The 25,641-nt window shown below is 39.1% G+C and overlaps 1 protein-coding gene across 1 annotated transcript in view; it reads right to left on the minus strand.

Annotated features, from left to right (window-relative positions):
- Positions 1 to 386: 386 nt before the first annotated feature.
- LOC118801748 (cystathionine beta-synthase-like) overlaps positions 387 to 25,641 on the minus strand; it is a 33,859-nt gene continuing 8,604 nt past the window's right edge. Inside the window, exons 4-15 of the mRNA XM_036562465.1 lie at positions 19,485 to 19,619; positions 16,907 to 16,986; positions 15,859 to 16,063; positions 14,584 to 14,675; positions 13,521 to 13,646; positions 12,017 to 12,101; positions 11,714 to 11,819; positions 10,494 to 10,571; positions 9,407 to 9,541; positions 6,352 to 6,460; positions 4,019 to 4,103; positions 387 to 2,985 (exon numbers count right to left, since the gene is read on the minus strand). Coding sequence (XP_036418358.1) covers positions 2,876 to 2,985; positions 4,019 to 4,103; positions 6,352 to 6,460; positions 9,407 to 9,541; positions 10,494 to 10,571; positions 11,714 to 11,819; positions 12,017 to 12,101; positions 13,521 to 13,646; positions 14,584 to 14,675; positions 15,859 to 16,063; positions 16,907 to 16,986; positions 19,485 to 19,619 — 1,346 coding nt within the window. The 3' untranslated portion in view covers positions 387 to 2,875. The remainder of the gene's footprint in view (positions 2,986 to 4,018; positions 4,104 to 6,351; positions 6,461 to 9,406; positions 9,542 to 10,493; positions 10,572 to 11,713; positions 11,820 to 12,016; positions 12,102 to 13,520; positions 13,647 to 14,583; positions 14,676 to 15,858; positions 16,064 to 16,906; positions 16,987 to 19,484; positions 19,620 to 25,641) is intronic.

The following is a 25,641-nucleotide window of genomic DNA, read 5'->3' on the forward strand; positions in this document are numbered from 1 at the left end:
CTAATTTGTCAATTATTGGATGATAAATAATACTGAGCTGCTGTGGACAGAGGGTTGGAAAGAGTTAAATTAACACACTGACATATGTTAATACTTGTATTAATTTGCATTTATTGTAATATTAGTGTTTTTCTGAGCAAATAAATGCTCATGTGCTTAAAACTTTGGCCAACAAATGTACCGTGATTAACTGTACGTATTAGATGACGGCAATGTCTGCCTTGTTTTGCAATTATTGGCCTGTGTTCACTTTATTGTTCATCTTTACCATTTTCTGGCCTGTTGTTTACACCTGTAATGAATACGAATAGCTCTGAGTGTATTGTATGTTGGGTATGATGTAAAACTGCTCATTTACTGCCCTCTTGTGGCAAAAATCACATATCTGCAGGGGGAAAAGATTTTATTGAAAACTAGAGCACATTTATTAAGCATTCAACATATCAAAAACAGAAAATACCTAATTAAATAAAGTAAACAAGACTAAAGTAAAGACCCTTTCTGGAAGTGAGACAACATTCTGTTGCTCCAACATTCTGCGCCTTAACTACTTTCAATCTTACATTCAGATTTAATTAAAAAAGCAAAAAACAATCAGAAGAACAGGATAAACATCAAAACAATCAAGGTCGCTGTAGACAGGATCGACGTGCACAAGCAATTATTTACAATCATCCACCAGCACACCAGCCTTGACTGCCAAAAAATAGTTAATACTATTAGTCTGTCTGACTGAGAGCTGTTTACTTTGCTAAACACACCTGTGCTTCACCTCGACACTTTCTGACCTTCAGTCTTATTTGTAACAACCTGCCAAGATCAACAGGCTCAAATCTAAGCATGATTGTAGAAAGCAGATTATTCTGCAATGACCTTTCTTTGTCAAGAGGTGGCAGCATAACGCCTAAAATTAGTGCTACTAGAGGACGGTCATTCCTAAAAGCAGAAGATGGAAAACAGCAGCATTAAAACTGAAGAATATACAGTGGTGCTTGAAAGTTCCTACACCCTTCAAAATTTTCTATATATGTGCATAAATTTGAGCTAGAACTTCATCAGAAGTCCTGAAAGTAGATAAAGAGAACCAAATAAAACAAATGAGACAAAAATATTAGACTTGGTCTTTTATTTCTTGAGGAAAATGATCCAATATTACAGATCTGTGACTGGCAAAAGTAAGAACCTTTGCTTTCAGTGTCTGGTGTGACCCCCTCAACTGTGCAGCAATAACTGCAACTAAACGTTTCCGGTAACCATTGATTAGTCCTGCACATCAGCTTGGTGGAACTTTAGTCCATTCCTCCGTACAAAACAGCTTTAACTCTGTTATGTTGGTGGGTTTCCTCCCACAAACTGCTGCTTCAGGTCCTTCTACAACATTTCTATAGGATTAAGGTCAGGACTTTGACTTGGTCATTCCAAAACATTAACTTTATTCTTCTTTAACAATTCTGTGGTAGAACGACTTGTGTGCTTAGGGTCTTTGTCTTGCTGCATGACCCAAGTTCTCTTCAGTTTCAGCTCACAGACAGATGTCTTGAAATTTTCCTTTAGAATTTGTTGGTATAATTCAGAGTTTATTGTTCTATTGATGATGGCAAGCCGTCCCGGCCCAGACGCAGCAAAACAGGACCAAACCATGATACTACCACCACCTTGTTTCACAGATAGGGCAAAGTTTTTATGCTGGAATGTTTTCCTTTCTCCAAACATAACGCTTCTTATTTAAACCAGGATCTATTTTGGTCTCATCTGTCCACAAAACATTGTTCTAATAGCCTTCTGGCTTGTCCATGTGATCTTTTGCAAACTGCAAACAGGCAGCAATGTTCTTTTTGGATAGAAGTGGCTTTCTCTTTGCAACCCTGCCATTGTTGTTCGGTGTCCTCCTGATGATGGACTCATGAACAGTAACATTAGCCACTGTGAAACAGGCCTTTAGTTGCTTTGAATTTACCCTGGGTTCCTTTGTGACCCAGCAGACTATTACATGTCTTGCTCTTGGTGTGATCTTTGTTGGTTGACCACTCCTGCAGAGCGTAACAGGGTCTTGAATTTCTTCCATTTGTACATAATCTGTCTGACTGTGGATTGATGGAGTTCAAACTCTTTAGAGATGGTTTTGTAACTTTTTTCAGTCTGATGAGCATCAACAACTCTTCTTCTGAGCTCCTCAGAAATCTCCTTTGTTCATACCATGATACACTTTCACAAACATGTCCTGTGAAGGTCAGACTGTGATAGATCTCTGTTCTTTAAATTCACTCACATCCGATTGCCATCCCATTCACCGAAAACAACCAGACTGTAATTTCACCTTAAAAGTTATCTGCTAATCATAAAGGTTCACATACTTTTTCCACTCACAGATATGTAATGTTGGAGCATTGTCCTCAATAAATGAATGACCAACGCTAATATTTTTGTCTTGTTCATTTAATTTTGTTACCTTTTTCTACTATTAGGACTTATGTGCAAATCTGATGAAGTTTTAGGTCAAATTTTATGCAGAAATATTGAAAATTTTAAAGGCTTCACAAACTTTCAAGCACCACTGTAAGTTATAATTAACCCAGGACAAATGCCTTGCATCATTTTAAATATATATCTCATAAAATCTGGTAATGACAAACCTGCACAGCTTTACTTCACTGCAAACAAGACCACCCTAAAATGTAACTGACTGAGTAAACTTAAATAATAGTAATACTGTCTAAATAAAGAACACTGATTAACAGTATAATTATTAAGCTTTAAAATGTAAAAAGATAGAAATAAACAATTTATGTAACTAAAAATAGCCTTTCATAATCTCTTTGATATGTATCATCTTCTTAGATGTGGTTGTGTTCTGTATGTGTTGGTCACAAAGCAGTTACACCGTTTGCTCTTTTCTCTCACGAGTGGTCACGTAGTTCAGCAGGTCGATGGCTGTGATGATGCCAAACACCATTTGCTTCAAAGTGGATGACCCATCGGTCATGTCTACAGAGGAAGAGAGAGAGACCGAGAGAGAGAAATGTTAAGTTAAAGGGTCCAAACTCTACGTTTTTCTAGCATTCAATCAACCCCGCCCCCTTTAAAGTCCATTTTTGTACCTAAAACAGTCATAATTTCTTTACATGACCATTATCATTTATAATTAAAGAAGCTGTTACATTTGTTACTGATACAAGGAAACAACTTCTGTTTTAACTGCTCCTGTACTGTGTCTCATTTAACAGGTTGTCGGGGCTCATGTATGGAGGCTTAGGGAGGCTGCTTTAACCTGTTTGCTTCCTGAAAGCCAGAAACAGCACAGCATTTAATCATTTCCCCCACATCTTCCACTCCAGTAACTCAGCTACAGACTGTGTGCAGTTATGAAACTCCACATCACTTCAACATGAATGGGAGGAGCTAAACTGCAGTAGGCGGAATGGGCGATCATATGTAAATTTCTCCATGGCTGCAACATCACTATGATCATGAATTCAAAACAGGCTAAAGTTTCCTTCTTTTAACAATGTTTACATGCATCTGTTATTTAAGTAAAGCAAGGTTTTCATGATGATGATGTGGCCCTTCTTAATTCTTGATCTTGTTGCCTAGGAGTCAAGCCTACAAAAAGACAAAGTTCTGTCTCTATAAACAAACTAAGTGCTTTTCCTGCAAAAAATTTGTTTTAGAACTTCAAAGGGTTGCAGGGGCTAGAAGTGATGCAAGACAAACACCAGGGACAGATTTGGGGGTCTGAGAATGATGTAACTTGTGTTATAGGTGGTTTTGTAGAAACCAGGAAGTGTACGCTAGTTTTAAAAAAAAATCCAAACACAAAATCCCACCCCCTACTTTCAGCCCTCCTTCCAAAGCCTTTTTCTTTATCTGGCTAAACCAGTAAACTATAAACAAAAGGACACAGCCAGTGGAGGTGTAACAAATAATAGCTATGGACAGCATAGAACAAATTCAATACAGCAAACAAGAGGAAATCAGAGCAATGAGGCTGAAAACTCACACAGCGAGTGAGATTACTTACACTGGATTTGATCGTGCACCACCAGGGCGAAATGGTCTGTCTCCAGGATCTGGGAGAGTTTGCCCAGTTTATCTGTGAGATGAATCTACACACATGGAGAGATATGGCCTCGTTTCAGTTTTTGACTGATCTTCCACAGACTTTCACCAACTGCTGCAGGTGAATTTACGCAATTTATACGTACAATGACATCTAGTGATATTGAGTTCAGTGAGTTATTCACTGAAAAAAAGATTCACAGCAAAGAAGAAACATTACAAAATAAAAACAAATGTTAAAATATCCAACAACATCTGTAGAATATTAAATTTTATTTGTTAAGGTTGTTTGAAATTTGCCTCAGTGCAACAGATCCGCAGGACAAGTCAATGACGCCTTCAGCTTAGCTACTATCTCATCAATAAACATTTCTTCTTCTGGAAAACCATTTGCACTTCAGACACACCACAGCAGCCAAATCCAGTCCGAGTACCTTCATTCAGAAAAAGGAAAGGCTTCGTTTTTATGGGAACCTAGAAATTATCTACGACTGTTTTTATATGTTAGCTGTTTTTATATTTAGCGGAGCTAATAATAATTAAAAAAATGATTTCTATAGCATTGTTCATATATAAAACAATGAAATTAAATAAAATCTCCAACATCAAAATGTGAAACAGAAAAGCAAAAATAAAAACAATTGAAAAAAGTGTTTATTTAACAAAAATGGCAATAACATAAATAAAGATATAATCCCTCCAGCGGGTCCTAGGACGACCTCGGCCCTCGTCCCAGTACGCCGTGCCTAGTAAACCCCCAGCGGGAGACGGCCAGGGGGCATCCTGATCAAATGCCCCAACCACCTCAACTGGCTCCTCATAATGTGGAGGAGTAGCAGCTCTACTCTGAGCTCCTCCCAGCTGACCGAGCTCCTCACCCTATCAAGAAGAGTGTAGCCCGCCACCCTGCGATGAAAGCTCGTTTCCGCCGCTTGTATTCGTGATCTCATTCTTTCGGTCATTACCCAAAGCTCCATAGGTGAAGGTTGGGATGTAGACCAACCGGTAAACAGAGAGCTTTGCCTTATGGCTCAGCTCCCTCTTCACCTCTACCATCCGGTATAGTGACCGCATTTCTGCTGCCGCCTGTCTAAGCCTGCGTCCGATCTCACGATCCCTCTTTCCATCACGCATCGAACAAGACCCTGAGATACTTAAACTCCACCTGGGGCAGTTCCTTTCCCCTTACCTGGATTGGGCATGCCATCCTTTTCTGGCTAGGATCATGGACTTGGAGGTGCTGATCCACATACCAACTGCTTCACACTCAGCTGCAAACCGCTCCAGTGAGAGCTGAAGGCATGCGATGGAGCCCAGAGATGTCACCCTCCGGCCTCCACACATAATGCCCTCCTGACCTCGGCTACACCTTGACACTCTGTCTATGAATATTACAAACAGGAGTGGAGACAAGCCACAACCTTGGCGGAGGCCAACACTCACATTAAATGAGCTTGACCTAATGCTGAGTATACGGGCATAACTCTCTCTCCGAGAGCACAGAGACCGAATGTCCCGGAGTAGTGACCCTGGCACCCTACACTCCCGGAGGACCTCTCACAGGATATCTCAGGGAACACTGTCGTAAGCCTTCTCCAAGTTCACAAAGCACATGTATGCTGGGTTGGCAAACTCCCATGACCCCTCAACAATCTGCGTGAGGGTGAAAAGCTGGTCCATTGTTCCACGGGCCAGGACAGAATCCGCATTGTTTCTCCTCAATCTGAGGTTCAATATTGGTCAGATCCTCCTTTCCAGCACCTCGGCATAAACTTTCCCAGGGAGGCTGAGCAGTGTGATACTCCAGCACACTCTTTCTTAAAAATAGGGTCCACATTCTGGTCTGCCAGTCCAAGGGTACTTGTAAATAAGTATCAATATGTATCAAACTCATCAATGGAAAATATATAGTTCCACTCAGGCACCTCCAAAACAGGCAGAAGGCATCTTATGGCTACTGTGAAAATGTGTTAGGTAAAGTACTTTAATTAAAAATAGCTTATTTGAAATCTTAGCAGTTTTTAAAGTAAATTATCTGTGGTGTCAGTAACTGTAGACAGGGTTTCAATATCGTATTGGGAAAGAGAAAGTAGTAAAGTAAAGTAAAGTAATGTAAAGTTTGGTTGAATGTCAGTTAAAGACAAAATGACTATCTAGAATGAAGTGTTTCCCAAACAGTGATCTAGTTCACCAGACTATTTTCCTGCTGTTGTGAGGGTGTGAATGGCACACATGGTGTAAGCGGAGAATGTGTTTAGCAAATGAGCATGTGTGTGTGAGCGTGTGGGTCTTCACCTGTTTGAACTGCTTGTAGAGCACTTTGATGACGGGATCTTCAGGATTGACCTTACCAGCGAGCACAGACGAGAGCATGTTGCCCAGTGTGACCATACCCAGAATCACCCTGGAGACAAAAGAGAGAGGGAACTTGACTTGACTCATAGTTTACGTTTGATTTCCTCATTTTGTTTAAAAACATCACTCTCTAAACATCTAGTCAAGGGAGACAAATGTTCAAAAGTTTACAATCACTTGCCGTATTTATTTTTTTCAATAATAATAACAACTCATACAATGAGGACATACGTTTACAAACTATTCGGCAATTTTTTTAACGTTTCATTTTATATGTCAAGAATTCTGTGAACAAGATGTGAGTAAAATGCTAAATAAATGTACTATAATTATCTATGTTATATGCAAATTTTGGGGGCCCCTGGTCAAATGACACACATATATACATACATACATACATCATCTAAACCACTTATCCTTCTGGGTCACGGTGGGGTGCTGGAGCCTATCCCAGCTGTCATTGGGCGACATGTTTGTTAATTTTCTAAGTGAAAATGGGTTAACATATTCTCTACAGAGAACGCACAACACATGTTTGTGCACAGTTACTGTTTATTTACTGATTTTAACACACTGGGGGTAAATGTAAAATGCAAAAGTCATTTTTATGTTTTATTTTTTTCCAATATTAGTATGTTAAAACTCAGCAAATTAATAGAAATTAGAAACAGACATTTTTTAAAAACATTCTGTCACTGTAACCTCTGAAATGGTAACTTTACAGGAGAAGGAAAAATTGTTCTTAACTTTAATACGTTTAATCTAACACATAATTTAGAATCAATTCTATTGGTCCATTCATCATGAAATATTCACACAAAGTAAAGGGATTCTGGTGTTTTCAAAAACCAAAAAAACAGTGAAAGGTGAAGATTTATTTTGCCAAAGTTGTGTTTAACTCTTCATGGCTCATGTCTTTTTTTAAACACAGTGCTGCTCGTTATCAAATGCCACAGTTTTACAGGATGTAAATGTCCTGTTTGATAAGATTTCTCTCTCTCAAGCTCTCGTTTTATATTGTCAAGACTCCAGGCTCAGGGAGCTCTGTGACAGACCCCATCTGTGCTGCAGTTTGAGTAGTGGCTTAAAGAAACTGTCAAACCACATCCACAACAGAGGCAGGTGAGTAGCTCATCTGTGGGTAGCCTCAGCTACTGAGAGAGACTGACAGTGCAGCTGTTTCCTCACTAACCCACTCCACATGTTTACTGCCGTGTGAGCCGAGGCATTTGACGCAGAGTGTCAGATGTGATTTACAGTAGATTTACAGTAGACCACAGTTTATTTTGGTCACATAAGCAGTGTTTTTCTTAAATCGAGGCAGAACAATTGAATTTAATCAATTTCCCCTGTACTCCTAATTATATCCGCCTCACATTTTTAGTGTCTAAAGTTTGCTCCTTTAGCTTTGTAATGGAAACTTATGCCCCACCAATTAGCATTTTGCAAGGTTTACTCTTGAATCATCAAACCTTGCCTCTAACAACGTTGAGTACTTCACCAGTCTGCCATTAAAAATAAGAACATAAGAATAAGTTTTTAATGACTTGCCTGTTTAAATTAAAGGTTAAATAATAAAACAACATAAAGTTAAGTCAAAAAGTTAAAAGTAATCTCAAATAGACTTGCTTATGTGGTTTCTGACACTGTATAACACACTGTTAGGAATAAAAAAATGGACAAAAGTATCTGAAAACAGTAAGCCTGAATTCTGTTTGTACTTCTGTCCATTTTTATAAATTACAGTAGGTCATAAAGTGTCAAAAAGAACATAAGTCAATTTGAAAGTACTTACAATGTGTGATGATTCAGGCTTGCAGTTTGCGCAATGCTAGTTGATGGTAGGGCTGCAACTAATGACTACTTGGACAGTCGAATCTATCAATTACGGAAATGAATAGTTGACTATTCACATTATGATTCGCAAGACTACTCAGTGGATCTTATTTAGCTAATAGCTTTAAAATATAGCTTAAGGTTGTTTCAAGCATGTCTTTATTGTCTTTAAAATAAAGACAATAAATATTTAATGCCCCCCACGTCCTATATATGTCCTGTGTTTGTCACTTTTTCCAAAAGTCACATTCGAACGAGGTCAAACAAACTTATATATTGCTCAAATTAATTCAAATGCAATGAGTTTTGGATTTTTTGGGGATTTAGTATCAAATTCTCCTGTGTTCTCTAAACCTTTGCACTCAGCAGCAACACATTCTCCAGTTTTACACGTCACTATGACGATGCAAGGTTTAAAGCTTTAGATTAAACTATGTGGAAGACTGCACTCACACCACTACCGCTGTGCATACAGGCATATTACTACTGTTCCCATATCGTTCCCATATCGGGAATATCATAAAGTTTATCCCCATTCTTGGAACATTTTTTCTTTTGTCTAATTTACAGAGACAAGTCTTCATCATCCAAACAGCCAACATGCCTTCTGTTCAGATGCTCCAGCATAACTGATGTGCTCCCATGCCAGGTCAGCATTGGAATTGTTGCAGTTCACAGCGTTGCTGGCTGAGGTAAGAGTGAAGTGCTCCCACACTTTTTTGGTCGTGAAGGTTTTGACGTTGCGTGATTGTTCACCCCACCCCAGTAAGCAGCAATGCCTACATGTGAGAGCATTCCAAGTCAGCACGACGTCACCAACTCATTAAACAATTAAACTTGTTGGCAACTAAAGTGGTCATTGATTTTAGTCCACTACGTTGATTATTTGCTGCACCCCTAGATGGTCATACATTTCTACCACTTTTTCAGCTGTATGAGCCTCCAGTGTATTAGCCTCATAGCTCCAGTTCAAGACTAAAGAAGCAAACTTCAGACACCAAACATGTCTTGACTGATGAACTACATTTGGGGTAAGGAAAAAACTGTGTACTTGCGTATTTGATTGTTCACAAATTTGTTGTTCACCACTGCTGAAACTACAAAGCAGATATGATCTATCTAGTACAGTATTACAGTACACTAGGGATGACTAACCTACCCAGCCTCATCAACTACTGGAGCCTGGTCAAAACCCTTCTGCTTCAGGATCTGAATGGTGTTTTTAATGTTGACCGAGGGCAGAACGGTCAGAGGAGCAGACAGACTCAACTCCTGAATAGTCAGATTCCACCACCTAAAGAGACATGAGGGGGAGAGAGAGAGAGAGAGAGAGAGAGATGATTAGATGGCACATCCCACGCGTTATGGTTGATGCACTGTACGTAGCAGGACATTCCTTTCATTCCCAGGCATAAGCCAACGTGCTATATTATTGCATCTATGTTTAGAGCTGGCCCCCTAACCAGGACTGATCAGGGCTCTGATTCAGCCACTGATGTTTGTGCTATAAGTCAGTCGTCAGTCCTGGTCCCGGAGAGCACATGCACTAATCATATTCAGTAAATCATCTATCAGTGAAGTAACTGGAGTCCGTATTTAACAAGCTTCTCAGAGTATGACTTCTCTCGTTTCAGCTTCCCTAACTAAGTGATTCATTTAATCATTATTATATGAAACATTATTTTCAGTATTATATTAAACAGATTCTAGATTAACAAAGTAATTCTGAAAAGTACAATAAATAACAAAATAGTCCAGTGAAAACAAGCTGTCAGTCGTGGCACTCAGGAAATATTATTAAACATTATTAAATTGATTCGAACTCCCACTGGCTGTCCGTACAGCAGAGTCTCTCGCTGTCTTCAAATGCAGACTGAAGACACACCTCTTTATACAGCACTTAAATGAGCACTGAATTAAGTATTGATTGTAAAGTATTGTACTGCACTTATGTATTGTATTGTATTGTATTGTATTGTATTGTACTGCTCTATGTTTAACTCTGTTCCTTTTTCTCTAGGTGTCAATAATGACTTTCTGATTCTAGCAGTATCTGAGCTCAGGACTGACTTTCTCTCTAACCTATTAGTAACTAGCAAAGATACTTTCTCTGGATAGACAAAGCACTTTTTGTAAGTCGCTCTGGATAAGAGAGTCTGCTAAATGCTGTAAATGTAAATGTAAATTTTTATCAATGCTGTTTTGCTACATACATGTATTTATGTGTGTTTGTATGAGTGTCTCACCATGGTTTATTCACCATCAGGTCTTCCTCTCTGATAAAGCCTTTCTCACACATCCACTTGTCGTTAAGAAATTTGGACCTGTGGAAGGATTTACACTCTCTTGGTCAGTGATCATGACTTTCCTTTTAAGCAATGGTTCAATGAAAAATCTAACTTACACAGTTTTTCTGCATAAAGCAGATGTAGTCGATCTGCCAAGTCATGTTTAATGTCAAAGCTTTTTTCTTTAGTTTTAAACTGGAGCCACAAGTCTAATGCTGATAAAACTAGAAGTCAATAGTCACCCAAATCTTTTCATCCCCAAACATTCTTAAGATGCTCAAACCACATCCAGGTCTTCATGATGTTTCAGAACAGAGTATGAGGTATTATGAGTTATAAGAATGTTCATCGGGTAGCCATTTTAGGCTACAGGCACTGCACCAAATTCTGACTCCTCTTTGCGTGCAAACACGTCACACGGGTATATGGATGTACAGATTATGTGTGTGATCTGTGTTAACTGATAATCTGACAATCTTGAATTTTCAAACTGAGAATATGTGTTTAAAAATAAAAACAACAGAAATTGTGAACATTTTCTAGCATTCATATGCCTGAATGATACAAGTTGGATTCTGTCGGGGAGTCAGAATTCAGCAGAACACCTGCCTAAAATGTCTGACCACTACATTCAGCTATATAGCAGGTTTTGTTCATTTTTATAGTTCACATTAAGGTATACTGTGTCCTAAACTACATCATCAAGTCTGTGCAACCTTAATAAAAATGTATATGTGGTTTGAGAGAAGTTCTGGGGATTACAATTACAGAAAAGATTTGGGTGACTTGGTTTCTAGTGTTTATTTGCTATAAGAATCATAGCTACAGTTCTAAACTACATAAGCAAAATCTGGACGACAAACGTGTCTTGGCTTGGGACAGTGGAAAATTGTGTAATTAGCTTTTTTCCTAAACTGTTACTTTAATGCACTAACCAATTCAAAACCATTCTTCTAATTATCACATCATTAGAAGAATTTTTTTACAGAAATGACCTGCTACATTGTGAAATTTACTATTTCAAAAGGCCTGCATATTTATAATTAGCTTTTTATGTAGGTGTTGAGTGTCAGTTTCTTTGAAAACTGACGCTGTCTGGAAATGGCTGTGCGGTCCCCTGAGGACAGGCACTGTATTGTATTACACAGCTGAAGCATGAGAAGTCAGCAGCTGCTTACATGTAGTTGCGGATGGAGTCTGGCAGAATGACCACGCAGCGCTGGCCCTCTTTCAGCTCCTTAGCCACCTTCATCGCTGCTGCCATGGCTGAGCCCGAACTGCCACCTTCATACACACCAGCAGAGGGGACCATAAGTTTACATGTACAAATGTAATCACACATACATTAATAACTCAATAATAAGCCTGAACTAAAAGGTTAATACTAATATAAAAACTAACACACAGTGACTCCGATGGTGCCATCTGTGATGGATCATGTTTAATACACGTGGCAAAGCGAGGTCTAAATGAGTACATACCGCACAGTAAGCCTTCGTCGCGGATCAGCATACGTGCCATGGCAAAGGACTCATCATCGTTGGTCTTGTACCAGCTGTCCACCACCTAACAGTTAGCAAGTATAAAAAACTTATATTGGGGTTAATTGCCCTATACTATTAATATTTACACTACTAATCCTGCCAAACCTAATGTCTTTCAGGTGACACATTCAGGAGATGTGCACCCTTTTAACTCATTAAAATCTTCCGAGTAGTTGGTGAGCATGCATGTCTATGTTGCTGATAGTAAAGTGGATCATCAGGTGGAACTGGAGCTTTCTGTGTGCTACTGTGTTTCCTGTCACTTGATAAAAGAAGCTCCACACTGCCCTTATTCTTGGATGGCCTGTCAAAGGGTCCAAGCAATTGCACACTACAGCTTGAAATATTTGCCCAAGTACAAAAGATCCTCATTTCAGATTTGGCTGAGTTTGGATGTCATTTGTCAAGTATATGTCGAGCTCTGGAGGTAGGGTTCAAATTTCACTTTCAGGTTCTCACAGCCCCCTTCACATTTTTAACAGATCTCATGTAGTGCTTAATTTTTCTCCTTACTTAAATGCAGTCTTAAATTGTTTTTTAAATGTGGCATGATGGAGTCATCTACTCCAGAAGGTCCAGAAGGCCCACACTCATTAGAGAGTGGGACATAAACAATTAATCAATTCAGGAAGGTACAGTTTAGTGCAGCCAAAGGAATGTTTAATTTGATTGGTCAAAAATATATTTATGTTTTGTGTTCAGTATGGAGTGGCACACTGGTGCAGCGGATAGCGCTGTCGCCTTACAGTAAAAAGAACCTGGGCTCAGTTCCCTGGCCGACCCCCGGGCAACCAGTGTCCTTTCTGGGTGGAGTTTGCATGTTCTTCCCGTGTCTGCATGGGTTTCGTCCAGGTAGTCTGGTTTCCTCCCACAGTCCAAAGGGCCAATTGGACATGATAAATTGCCCCTAGGTGTGAATGTATGTGTTTGTGAGTCTGCTCTGTGATGGACTGGCTACTCGTCCAGGGTGTTTCCTGCCTGCTGCCGACTGACCACTGACCACTGGGATAGGTTCCAGCACCCCCTCGTGACCCAGAAGGATAAGCAGTTTAGAAAGTGTGTGTGTGCTCAGTAAGTTCTATGTGCAGAAAGGATATTATTGTCACTGCTTGGTAGGTGGTGCTGTCCTCTCAGGTTTAATTGTGGGTGATAGATGGACCAGTTTGGTCACCTTTGGACAGAATTCTGTTTGACTCAAATTAGTTTGGACTTAGAATATGATAATGTGGTTTTGGGTTGGGTCAAGTTCAGACCAAAATTCCAGGCCCGATTAAAGTCAACTGCCCTCGTTCAGAATGTAACCTCCTAAATGGCCAAAGTGTTATTACACACTTCTATAACCTTCCTATAAGGGTAGCTCAGCCAGTTTACTTTGTAGTCCCTGTAGTTACTGAGAGGCTTAGTATGTCATAAGCACAAGACTTAAAGGGATTAAACTTACAGATCGGTCCAGTATGATAGGGATGACATCAGATCCAATGCCCTCCACCTCATAGTGGGTCTTATCCGTCTTATTGAGCTCCTCTGGCTCTGCCAGGATTGAACCCTCAGGGTCCACACCAACAATCTAACACACAGGCACACACTATTACAGTCTGAACAGGATCCATACAAAATGGTGAACAGCAATATAGACAATTACTAACATGATAAATGATTTATTTATAAACATAAGCGGTACCACTTTACAGTAACACTAACCTTATAATGCCGTTTTGAATGCTTAAAAAATAGTTTATGAATCGTTAATAATTAGGTCACAAACACCTTAAACTCATCAATAAGGCGTTATAACGTGCCATAATATTGTGAAGTGTTAATATTATTAAGGTGGAGACTTTATAGAAGCCTATTAGGTTTTTTTGCGTCTCCCTGCACATATATTATGTTATTTTTGTGTGTATTTATTAGCAACAGTGACCTGTTGCTTGCCAAATAGTGAACCCACATTCATCTGTACTGTGAAGCCTTAGATCTTGCTAGTTATTCATCTTTGTCTGTGTCATGTCCATCAGTCAGCATTAAAGCTGTCAGCTTTATCAGATATTCATCAGATACAACCAGGTGTTTATTAATAATTAACAAAAAGTAAATGACAAACTAATTTTGAACTATTCATAATAACGTTATAAGGATAGTCTTATTGTGCAGTGGTCCCTGTACAGGGATTATCTACTGTAAATTTAAAAGGAAGCGTAGCATTTTGTCCTGAATTAATTTGAATGATTCATATACAGACTCATGCAACTAGTCCTGATAGTCCAAAGAAAACTTGCGGTCAAGAAGAAGAAACACACAAGTGTCTCTTCAAAGTTCAAAACAAATAACTGCAACCCATTTGTTCTTATTTATGATGTTTTAAATGCAGTCCACCCCTTTGTCATTGTAATGGCATTGTAAAACGTGAGCAATCACAGCTGATGAATCATATCATGCTTTATAAAGGCTGTAATGCAGTTGTATTTATAGACAGTGTTGGTTTGATGGACAGGTTTGAGCCCAACCTTGATGTTGGGGCATTTTTCCTTCAGCTTACGGGCAACGCCAGTGATGGTACCACCTGTGCCAACTCCAGCTACTAGCATGTCTATTTTACCTGCAGGAGCACAGAGATCACATGATTAATGAGTTATAAGGACAATCTAAGGCTGCAGTACAACCAGAGGTTTTGTCAAACACTTTACTGAAGAGTACAACACAGTAAGACAGTAAGCACCGTAAGAAATGAGGGTGAAAGTAAGATTGCTTTGGTCTGTCAACAGGGTGTTCAGCTCTGCTGCTGAAGAATGAGCTTCATAATCTGGAATACAACCCAGCATTTAATGCAGGATCAGGGTCTAAATGTACTTTATCTAGCCACAAACTCTACTGTTCAGAAGTGGAATCAATGTAAAACCAATTTGGTTGCAGATAAATGTAGCTGTAGCATGATTCTAATTGCTAGTCCTGTGCAATTTCACAGAACTTGGAATCAGTAAAAAAAATTAAGAACTTTTAAATGAATCTAGTTTGATGAACAGAGCTGTAGATGATTCCATGATGACTGAGAAAGTTGTGAAACATTGAGAATGAAGTTATAACCAGTGTTGGGTTGTAATGCTGTACAAAGTTATGTGTTCTGGTAATGTGATTACTTTTTCTTGTAACTGCGTAGTGCAACACATTACAGTTTAAATTCTTGTAATTACATTAAAGTTACTGATATAATAAGAATTATTACTGTTAAAATACACTATAATAATTATGTAAAAATTACCTGTAAATAATGAATTTCCTCTATATAGATTATCCGTGCATGTCCTTGTACAAAATTTGTGCATGTCTGTCCTCCTTGGAACAGCCAATGATTGCATGACTTTAATTGTATATATGAGCAGTGCAGTGCGATCCTGGATGAGTCCCCAATTCTGTTACTACCCGGTCGTAGTGAGAGTGGGAAAAAATCTGTGACCTTTTACTGGAATTCACCAGTTGCAGTAGTTTTACAGAGCAATGCAGAATAAAGTAATGAGTAATGTAACATTTTACAGGAAGTAGTAAGTGATGTGGTCCTATTACATTTTAGGAGAAGTAATTAATAACTTGTGATGCATTACTTACTCCAACACTAGTTATAATAAATTTAACATCTAGAACACCTTTTATTCAAAAGTGGCAATTAAATGACAAAAACACTTTAAAAGATAACTGTAGTATTTTATTTATTATTTAATAACTTCTTGTTACCAAAATACACACACACACACACACACACACACACACACACACACACACCTTACCATCACACTGCTCCAGAATCTCCTCGGCGGTGGTGTCGTAGTGGACCAGGGGGTTGCCGGGATTGCGGTACTGATCCAGAAAGTGAGAGTTGGGGATTTCTTTCTTCAGACGCCAGGCCACGCCCACATGAGATTCAGGGGAGTCGAAGTGAGCCGAAGTTGGAGACCGAACAATCTCAGCACCAAGAGCACGCAGGACGTCCACCTAACACACAGTCAAATCACAAAACAGCGCTTTTTGTATTTTAAAGAAATACACTTATTAATATTGTGCATAATGCAGGTAACTGAACTGTATAACTGAGCCAACTTCCTGTGTTCAGCTGCATACAGCAATCGGTGTTGAAAAAATATTACATGCTTCATAGCAGCACATGACTGATAGCAGCATGGAGCTGCATGTGATCAACAGAGGAGAGATTTAGCAGTGTCCATTATTTATCTAAGGTGGGATAAAGGCAGGAGGTGCTCTGTACTCTTTTAATTTGTTGTTGTACAATACTAGGTGCGCCTAAACCTCAACAAGAACAAGACATTTGGCGGCCATGGCTTCCCATAAATAAATAAATAAATAAAAATTCCACTATATTTCACTGCCGTGGGTGATGTCAAAAGCTGGGAGAATTTAACTCTGACTGCTGCGGTACAATGAAGCGTGACATTTACAGTTAAGTAAAAGTTTGAACTGAAGTTTCTGTTGATTTTCTAAGTGAATATAAGTTAACACGTCCCCTACAGGGACAAAACTTAAACATGGAATTTTTCTGAGAATTTTAATGACCAATTTCTATTTTTTTGCTGAGTTTAATATGCTGGAAAAAAACTACAAAAATGTGGCCACATTTTCTTTTTCCTTTGATTTATTTTTTTCCAATATGTTCAACTGAGCTAATACACAGTAACAGTAATAATAGTATGTGCAGATAATAAATTGTTGTAAATAACAACAATAAAAGTATGTGCAGCAGTGTGTTCCCTGAGGATGTGTACTTATTCGTGCTATAATTTCCATTGACTTTGACTTTAATATGAGAATTCTGACACTCACCTTATCCATACTCATCTTCTCAGGCATGACAATGATGCAGCGGTACCCTTTTACTGTTGCAGCCAGAGCCAGACCAATACCTGAGAAAACACACAGCAAGAAACCACACACCAAACACCCACAATGTACAGGGTGAGTCAAAAGACAGGAAGCACACAAATATAGCTACACTGATTGGTCAAACACATGATTTCAATATAAAATGAAGGGTCTTGCAGATAATTGTGTGGTTTGAGACTCTTAAAATTACTTTTAAATCAAACTGTACATTAACTATGATACATCATACATAGATCATCTTTATGCCCCTTATTTGGAATGTGTTCACAGCACTGTGAAAAAGTATTTGTCCCTGATTTCCTCTGTTCTACATATTTGTCAAAATAAATGGTTTCAGATCCTCATACAAAATTTAATATAAGACAAGAAGAACATAATCAATTTAAAATTGTGGTTTTTTTTTTCCTTATTTTATTTATTGAAGCAAAAAAGCTTTGCATCACCTGTATTACCCATGTGAAAACCTATAACTGGAAATCAGTCTTTCACATCACTGTGGAGCAGTTTTTGTCCACTCTTCTTCGCAGAATTCCTTAAAATTCAGATAAGTTTGAGTGTTTTCCAGCATGAACTGCTCATTTAAGGTCTTGCCACATTAAATGATTACTTAAAAACTGTGTTTTGTGTTGTCCTTTTCTTATATTTTTTTTTTTTGTTTAAAGAGCTGAAACTATTATGGGTGACAAATAGGGGTGGGAATCTCTAGGCACCTCACGATTCGATTCGATGCGATTACAAAACGATTATCGATGCATTTCAATGCATCTTTTTTTCTATACAGCATTTATATTTTCTCAAGTTTCGAGTTCATGTTTATTTGTCACTTGCACAACATGTCAGGAAATTTATGCATTGAAATGCTTGTGGTGAGAGTCTAATTACCCTACAGAAAGTAAATAAATAAAAATAAAAATACAAGAAAAACTAACTGAAATATATTAAATATACACAGAATATAGAGACAATATACATTTTAAAGTGACTAAGTAACTCTGTGTTATTGTTATTTAAAGTGACTTGGTACCTTTAAAGCAAAGTATTTGTAATGATCCATAATGAATTTACATCCAATATCTTTTTTATTAAATCAAATGTAAGTGATGTGGCAACTGAACTACAAGGCTCTCATTCAGTGCTCTTGTTTGGAGCACGAGAAGCTGCTGCTACTCATCTGCGATAAAATGCGCAGTTACGGTGAAATAAGATCCAGTGGTGATGGATGTCCACGCAGCACATGTTACAGCTATTCTACCCGTTTTCTTTAGTGATTTTATAACTTCGGTTTTCGTCTCATTGTAGAGACGGGAGGGGGGGTCGCTGTGTCAGTTAAGTATCTTTGAGACGGGTCGTGTGCAACACAGCGCGAAAGCTGTGTTTCGCAACGATTGAGAACCGGCGTGCAGACTGCAGGTCACATAGCAGCGATGCGTTATTCGCATTTATAAGCAGCGCAGTTGGTTTCCTGGTCCGTTAAATCTGCAATGAGAGACTGTCACACACTAAAAAGTGGTGAAGCTGAAGTCGCTTCTCTTTCGAATTCTACCGTTCCACCTTAAATGGTGCCGCATTTACATTCGGCACCTCAGTGAGAATTTAAGGTGGAACGGGTAAATTCAAACAAGAAGATGGAGAATGAGAAGCGACTTCAGCCTCATTAAACAGTCGAACGTTGAGAGACGTTTAACTGATCTACTACTAAGGAAAAGTTTCCTGAGGGAAAGGGGAGGAAAGCGGCTGTAGGCGAAGCTTAAAGCAGAGCGAAGTAAATCTGCACTCTCGTTTATATTGTTTAGTCTATACTAGGACATCAGCACACACTGACACATACTGGACATTAAAGGTTGTGGCTCCCAAGGTGGTTTGATTTTCGTTGAAAGGACAAAATGGCTCTTCTTGTCATTTGTGTTGTGAGTCCTGATCTAACCTGGCTTTAATGCAGAGGGAGCTGGTCAGATTTCTCACTCATCCAGTAGCGTTTTTGTTATGTGCCGCCACAGACTGTCCGGGCGCTGCACTTCCCCACTTCCAAGTTCCGCCTTTTGCGTTCCGTCAACATTAGGCTATAAATTAAATATTTAGAAAATCGATTTTTGACATTTGTGAATCGATTCAGAATCGTTCACGTCCACATCGCGATGCATCTAAGAATCGATTTTTTCCCGCACCCCTAGTGACAAATATGCAAAAATAGAAGAAATCAGGAAGGGCGAAATATTTTTTATCACTTGACTGTATATAGAACAACTTTGTGTACAGAGCCATCTAAACCTGAAGAACTGAAACAGTAAAAGCAGCTGTGTGTCAGGCAGAACAGCAGACTCTCTCGCAATCCTTCATCTGGTACAATTGGCTCTCCCACACACAAACAATCTTTGAGCTGGGGGCGCACAGTGGCTTTCCTAGCATGGGAATAAAATACTGCCAAATATGCTTTTAACTGCAGTTATTTTACCTGACTCATTAAACTGCACAGCCTAGAGTTAACGGTAGATCCGTATTAATATATTCTCACACACACCTGTGTTTCCAGAGCTGGGCTCGATGATGGTGTCTCCAGGCTTAAGGATTCCAGCTTTCTCTGCATCTTCCACCATACGCAGACTGGCACGATCCTTCACACTGCCTCCAGTGTTGAAGAACTCACACTTAGCCACTGCAAACACACAAACCATCAACCAGCACATTAAATCAAACCATTTTTAAACCATGAATCCCTCAGAAAACTGTTATACGCATCTATTCATCATGGCATGTTTGGTTGAGCTGTTGACCACATCCCTCTCTCCCAACCTCACCATTTTTCCCCATATAAGCAACAAAATATTAAAATAAATATCAAAATAAAAATTAATTTCATTTTTTAAAACGGGATATCATGACTGTTTCTTGGTTCAGTGATTAGGCCTATAGCTTGCTTTGAAAGGCTTACTGATCAGTAGATACAATGGCTTGTACTAGCATTACGCTTGATAAACAATCGCTTTTTCTTTGTCATCTGAGAGCTGTAGTGATTTTAGTGTACGGTTTACCTCAGACAGTCTGTGTACTTCTGTGAGCAGAGTGCCTGAGGGTGAACCTTCTGCCGTGCACATTTCACACTTCAAACCACAGCATCCCCACTGAAAAACACTTTTCATAGACATCCAGAAAACTCATGTTTTTTAATATGGTACTGAAGACTTGTCAGTTGACTACTTTTCTGAATGACTAGTCAGCTAGTAAAAAATTAAGAATCAACCTTTGGTACAAAGCAACATGTTACAGTAATGCGACTGCTTTTTCCTGTAACTACAGTAGTGCAAGACATTACAGTTCAAAAATCTAGTAATTACACTACAGTTACGGACATTATAAGAATACTGTTACTTGCCTCACTCATATCTGTCTCCAATAGAGCTATATTAATAATGTGAGACACATTTAAATTGTAAACGTCTTCAGTATAGATTATTTGTGCCTGTTCTTTATGTAATTTGTATGTGCCTGTGCTACCTGTGACAGTTGACTGTGCAGCTTTGACTGTGCATGCACTAATATCTTGACAAACAATTTGTCAAAATATCTAATCACACAAATATTTAACTAATGGATAAAGATCCCAAAATATCAAAATACTGTGGCAACAGCGAAGAAGACAATGTGGGAAAGATTTCACTTTAAAGACGAGTGCTCTTTCATTAAGTGGGCAGTAAGAGAGAACCGCCATTCAGCGCTCCAGAAACAGCTGAGATAGCAGGGAAGTCATACACTTTTACCTGATGGTAGACACTAACACTGCCCCAATTACCCCACAGTCCAGCACGGAATAGTGCAAACACACACACACACACACACACACACACACACACACACACACACACACACACACATGCACAAACACACTTTCTAAGCCACTTATCCTTCTGGGTCGCTGGGGGAGCTGGAGCCTATCCCAACAGTCACTGGGCTGAAGACAGGTCGCCAGTCCATCGCAGGGCAGAATAGTGCAAACACCACATGCATATCATTAAGCTAACAACAACTTATTTACAAAGAATATCTCTCCCATTGTGTCTTAAGAGCCTCCTTATGTGGCCATTCTGCATGGTCACGCCTCCTGTGCATCTATGGCAACGCGAGCCAGTAGCTGAATGCCACAATATAATAAAAATACTCATTTTTACTAGAATTATTTTGTCAGTTAATAAAATAGCTTGACAACTGTACACTATTATGTAACCCAACAGACGGTTGGTGAAATGCGAAATTCTTATATATTTATCAATGTTAAGCCATTCATTAAAAAAAAAAGGTGTTAGGAAGTAGAGGGAATTCTGCAGGGGTGCAGTCCCAAAGTGGCATCTGGCAGCAGGAAGTGGCACATACTGGCATGTGCCACATAGCGAATGGCACCTGAATGCTGAGAAAGAGGGAGTGACAGTTCTTGAAGAGCTGGTAATTTCTGGGATTGTCCATGGAGTTGAATTTTCAAATATCTGATTCGATTTTACCAGCTAGAGTGATTTAAATCCACGGGCCAGATATCATAACATCTACTCAGCTCAACTAAATGCCTACTCACACACACACATATGCATGGTTAACTGGCACTCTTTCCAAAGTCTTTCTGTTCACACAGCAAAAGCGTAATCTGTTTTACATGAGCTTTCTAGAAATATCAGACGCTTGGTTTTGAGCTTCATTAGCGGTTCATCATCTGGCTATGACTCCACACGTTTAAACAAACTGCTTGACAAATGAAAGAGAAGCTTAAGCAGAAGCCTGTGACTGGTCTCTGCCCTGTTCTACAGAACCTGATAACAACTGGACCAGTGCAGACACTGGTACATGGCAGACAGGGCAGGAAAAATGTTCCTTCAGGGAGATGAAGGCTGGGCAACATCAAACTTCATAGGCATACTTAAAGCAAAGACACATTTTTTATTATTTTATACTGTCTGGGGATGATGTTTCTAGAAAGCTTCTCTAGTCTAATACTGGCCTTCAGGTTGAATAGAATAGAATAGAATAGAATAGAATAGCTTTAGTGTCAGTACAATTACATTTTTTCAATGAAAATTTGACCCTGAAGAAAGATCATGAGATTTTCACAAGGTGAATGCCACAGGGGCGTGCCACCCTCATGATCATAGCAGCTCTATTATGCAGATTTTCATTCAAAGTGGAGACTCTTGAGGGCAACTGGAGATTTTCACTTTGCTATTGCTGCTTGTTGATTTATCTATAGTTCTCTGGCCAACACTGTCCAGAGTGGTTTTCTGAAGTATCATTTTAAAAGCCTGTTAAAAGCTGAATTTGGATGAGACGGTTACAGTCACTGATTTTCTCATAGCAACATACAGTGCGTGAGTACACACACACACACACACAAACACACTGCAGTCTAGGCCATCTGGGGACATGATATGTGAAGCCATTTATCTAGGCAGTAAGCATTTATTTGTTACATTAAAATAGTTAATTACTAAATGATGATTTTTATTCTAAAATGCTTTCCATTGGTAACAGTTTTGGATACAATGAGTTTTTGGAAAACACATTTTCTTTTTCTAATAACGGCAGTATTAAAACACACACATAGCACTGATATTTCTTATATGTGTAAAGCCCACTCCTAGCAACATATAATAAAAAACGCAATAGTGGTCTATAATGCGTTTTGCAACAAAACCCTTCAAATACACAATAAACACTGTGCTGTGTTTTGATGCATGTTTGTTAGCTTAACCATTTCCAAAGCCCTCATTGAGGAAGTTCAGGATTTACATCAACCATCCAATACATAGTTTATATAATCAGTCCTTCATTACATTGAATCAGGTGTGCTCATGATGGAAGTTAACAAATCCAAACGGAGGCTGGAGTGCAGTGAGAAGTGATCAAGAAATGTTTGTTAGTTGTATCAGTAGTTCTTCTAATGGTATATAGTGTTTTTACTGCCAAAAGACTTTGTGTCCATCTTAATAATTTTAAACAATTTTCATGGCTGCCCAGTTTTGCACAGTACTGTGTACACTCACACACTCACTCAGAAATATACATGAAACTGTGTGTGCTAAGTTGAACGCTATGACAGAAGTGAGGACATTCTAGGAAATGTTACAGAGGGACTGAAGCACTGATAGTTCTGAGAATTGTCATCTCCCCCCTCCTCGTGACAAACCAAATCCAGCTTGGTGCTGTCTTGCTCTTTAGCAGTCATCCTGAGAATTACAATCGCTGCCAGCTTTTGATTCCTTAGATCCCCAAACTGACCAAATAAGTCTCGATTTTCAGAGAAAGATCCAGAATTTGACTAAACTTCATGTGATTTTCTGAGCCCAATTAGAAACAGAAAAGGCTGAAGTGAAAGAGCTTGTGTGTAAGTGTTTAAACTGTGTAACAGCACAGTGATATCTGAACTACTGGATATTTAATACAGAGTGTGTGTGTGTGTGTGTGTGTGTGTGTGTGTGTGTGTGTGTGTGCGCGCGTGCGCGTGTGTGTGTGTGTGTGTGTGTGTTCCTGTTCTTAAAAAACTTTAGTTTTTCTATTAATTTGGTAACAATGTGGCGAGTCCAGAATGTTCTACACACGCACACAAGCACAACCCAGTGTATATTCTACCTCATTAATTGTGACAAAAATGAAAACACTGATGTGATATTTTAGGGGTAGGAAAAACAAAAATGAAAAGTATAGTACGGCATTTATATGATGTTATACACTATATGGACAAAGGTATTTGGACACCCCTTCTAATTACTGAATTCAGGTGGTTTAGCCACACTCATTGCTAACAGGTGGATAAAATTAAGTACACAGCCTTGCAGTCTCAATTGACAAACACTGGCAGTAGAATGAGAACTGATGAGCTCAGTTACTTTAAACATGGCACTGTCATAGGATACCACCTTTGCCACAAGTCAGTTTGTGAAATTTCTGTCCTGCTAGATCTGCCCCTGTCAACTGTAAAAGCTATTACTGTGAAATGGAAGCATCTAGGAGCAACAACAGCTTAGTCACACAGTCACACAGCGCACAGTGCCTATCCACTGTTGAATCACTCACTAGAGTGTCCCAAATTGCCTTTGGAGCAACATCAGCAAAATTATCCATTTCCATGGCTGAGCAGCTACACACAAGCCTAAGGTCAAAATGCACAGTGCCAAGCGTTGGATGGAGTAGTGTAAAGCATGCCACCACTGGAGCAATGGAAAGGGAATGGAATGGAAACTGTGGAGAAATTGAAACTGTGAAGTGATGAATGACGCCTCTCTATCTGTCAGTCTCATGGAAGAGTCTGGATTTGGCGAATGCCAGGAGAACATTACCTGCCTGACTGCATTGACTGACTATGAGGTTTGGTGGAGGGGGGATAATGCTATGGGGTTGTTTTTCAGGCCTAGAACCTTTAGTTCCAGTGAAGGGAAATCTTAATGTTTCAGCAGACCAAGACATTATGGATGATTATATGCTTCCAACTTTGTGGGAACAGTTTGGGGAAGAACCTTTTCTGTTTCAGCATGACTGAGCCCCAGTGCACAAAGCAAGGTCCATAAACTCATGAATGGGTGAGTTTGGTGTGGAAGAACTTGCGTAGCCCACACAGAGCCCTGACCTCAACCCCATCAAACACCTTTGGGATGAACTAGAATGGAGACTGAGTCAGGCCCTCTCGCCAAAAACAAACACAACAAAAAAAAACACATACACACACTAAAAAATGGTGTGTGTGCTATTGCCAGTCAGTCTGTAAAGCCTGAAATAATAATTTAAAAGTTAGTCAGATTTCACATGCGTTTTTCAGACCATACGTCTTTATACATAATTGTAACACGCACAGGCTCAAAACGAAGGTGTAAACTTGGTTAAATAATAATAATAATAATAATAATAATAATAATAATGCAATTTCATGTATTAATTTATTTGACAGTGCTCATTAATCAACAGAAAAAAGTACTGTTTGTGCCAGAGTTGGTCAATATTGGCTGATTTTCATCTGTTGTCCATGGCCAGTTCCTAAAATGGCAACCTAAAATCCCCAGGAAACCCCTAGTATGTTCATTGTGAATATGTCCACTACTGATATGATTGTACGGTTCATCATCCCTCATAATTTTTCAAGTGCTCATGCTTTAGCAGGAATGTGCTGCTTGTTGAGTTTCTTGGAGGAGTTTGTCTACTGGGAAACCCATGTATGAGAGAATGTTACCTTTCTCATTAACACATCTGTTAATCCTTAAATTCAACTTTACAGGGAAATTTAACACTTTATATGTTCTGTGACCTCCCCCTATCCCATCAATCTGTCTCCACTCAATGTTCTGGAACCTAATTTGTAATTTAAGTACACCGTTCAAAGAACATCTGTTGGCCCAGTTAGCGTTTCTTATTGCAGTTCCTGGCGACCTGCACTGTTTTGCCTATTCAGTGGCCCAGCACCTCGATCCAGCTCACGAGCTGGATCAGTTTGTTGAGTCAAGGAATACATGAAACGATGCAGTGCGGCAGGTCGGCAGGAGCAGGAACAAGAAACGCTGGTTTCAGTAAGAGAAAATGGACAAGGCAGAAACCTTTTTTGCTTCATACCAGACACACCAAAAATAAAGTTAATCTTTATCAGCTTGTAGCATTTCCCTGCTCTAAAATACCCGACTGAAAAATATACTAATTATCAAACAGAGTCAGTA

Source organism: Colossoma macropomum, unplaced genomic scaffold (genome assembly GCF_904425465.1).
Source record: "Colossoma macropomum unplaced genomic scaffold, Colossoma_macropomum, whole genome shotgun sequence".
In the NCBI taxonomy this organism is placed as follows: domain Eukaryota; kingdom Metazoa; phylum Chordata; class Actinopteri; order Characiformes; family Serrasalmidae; genus Colossoma; species Colossoma macropomum.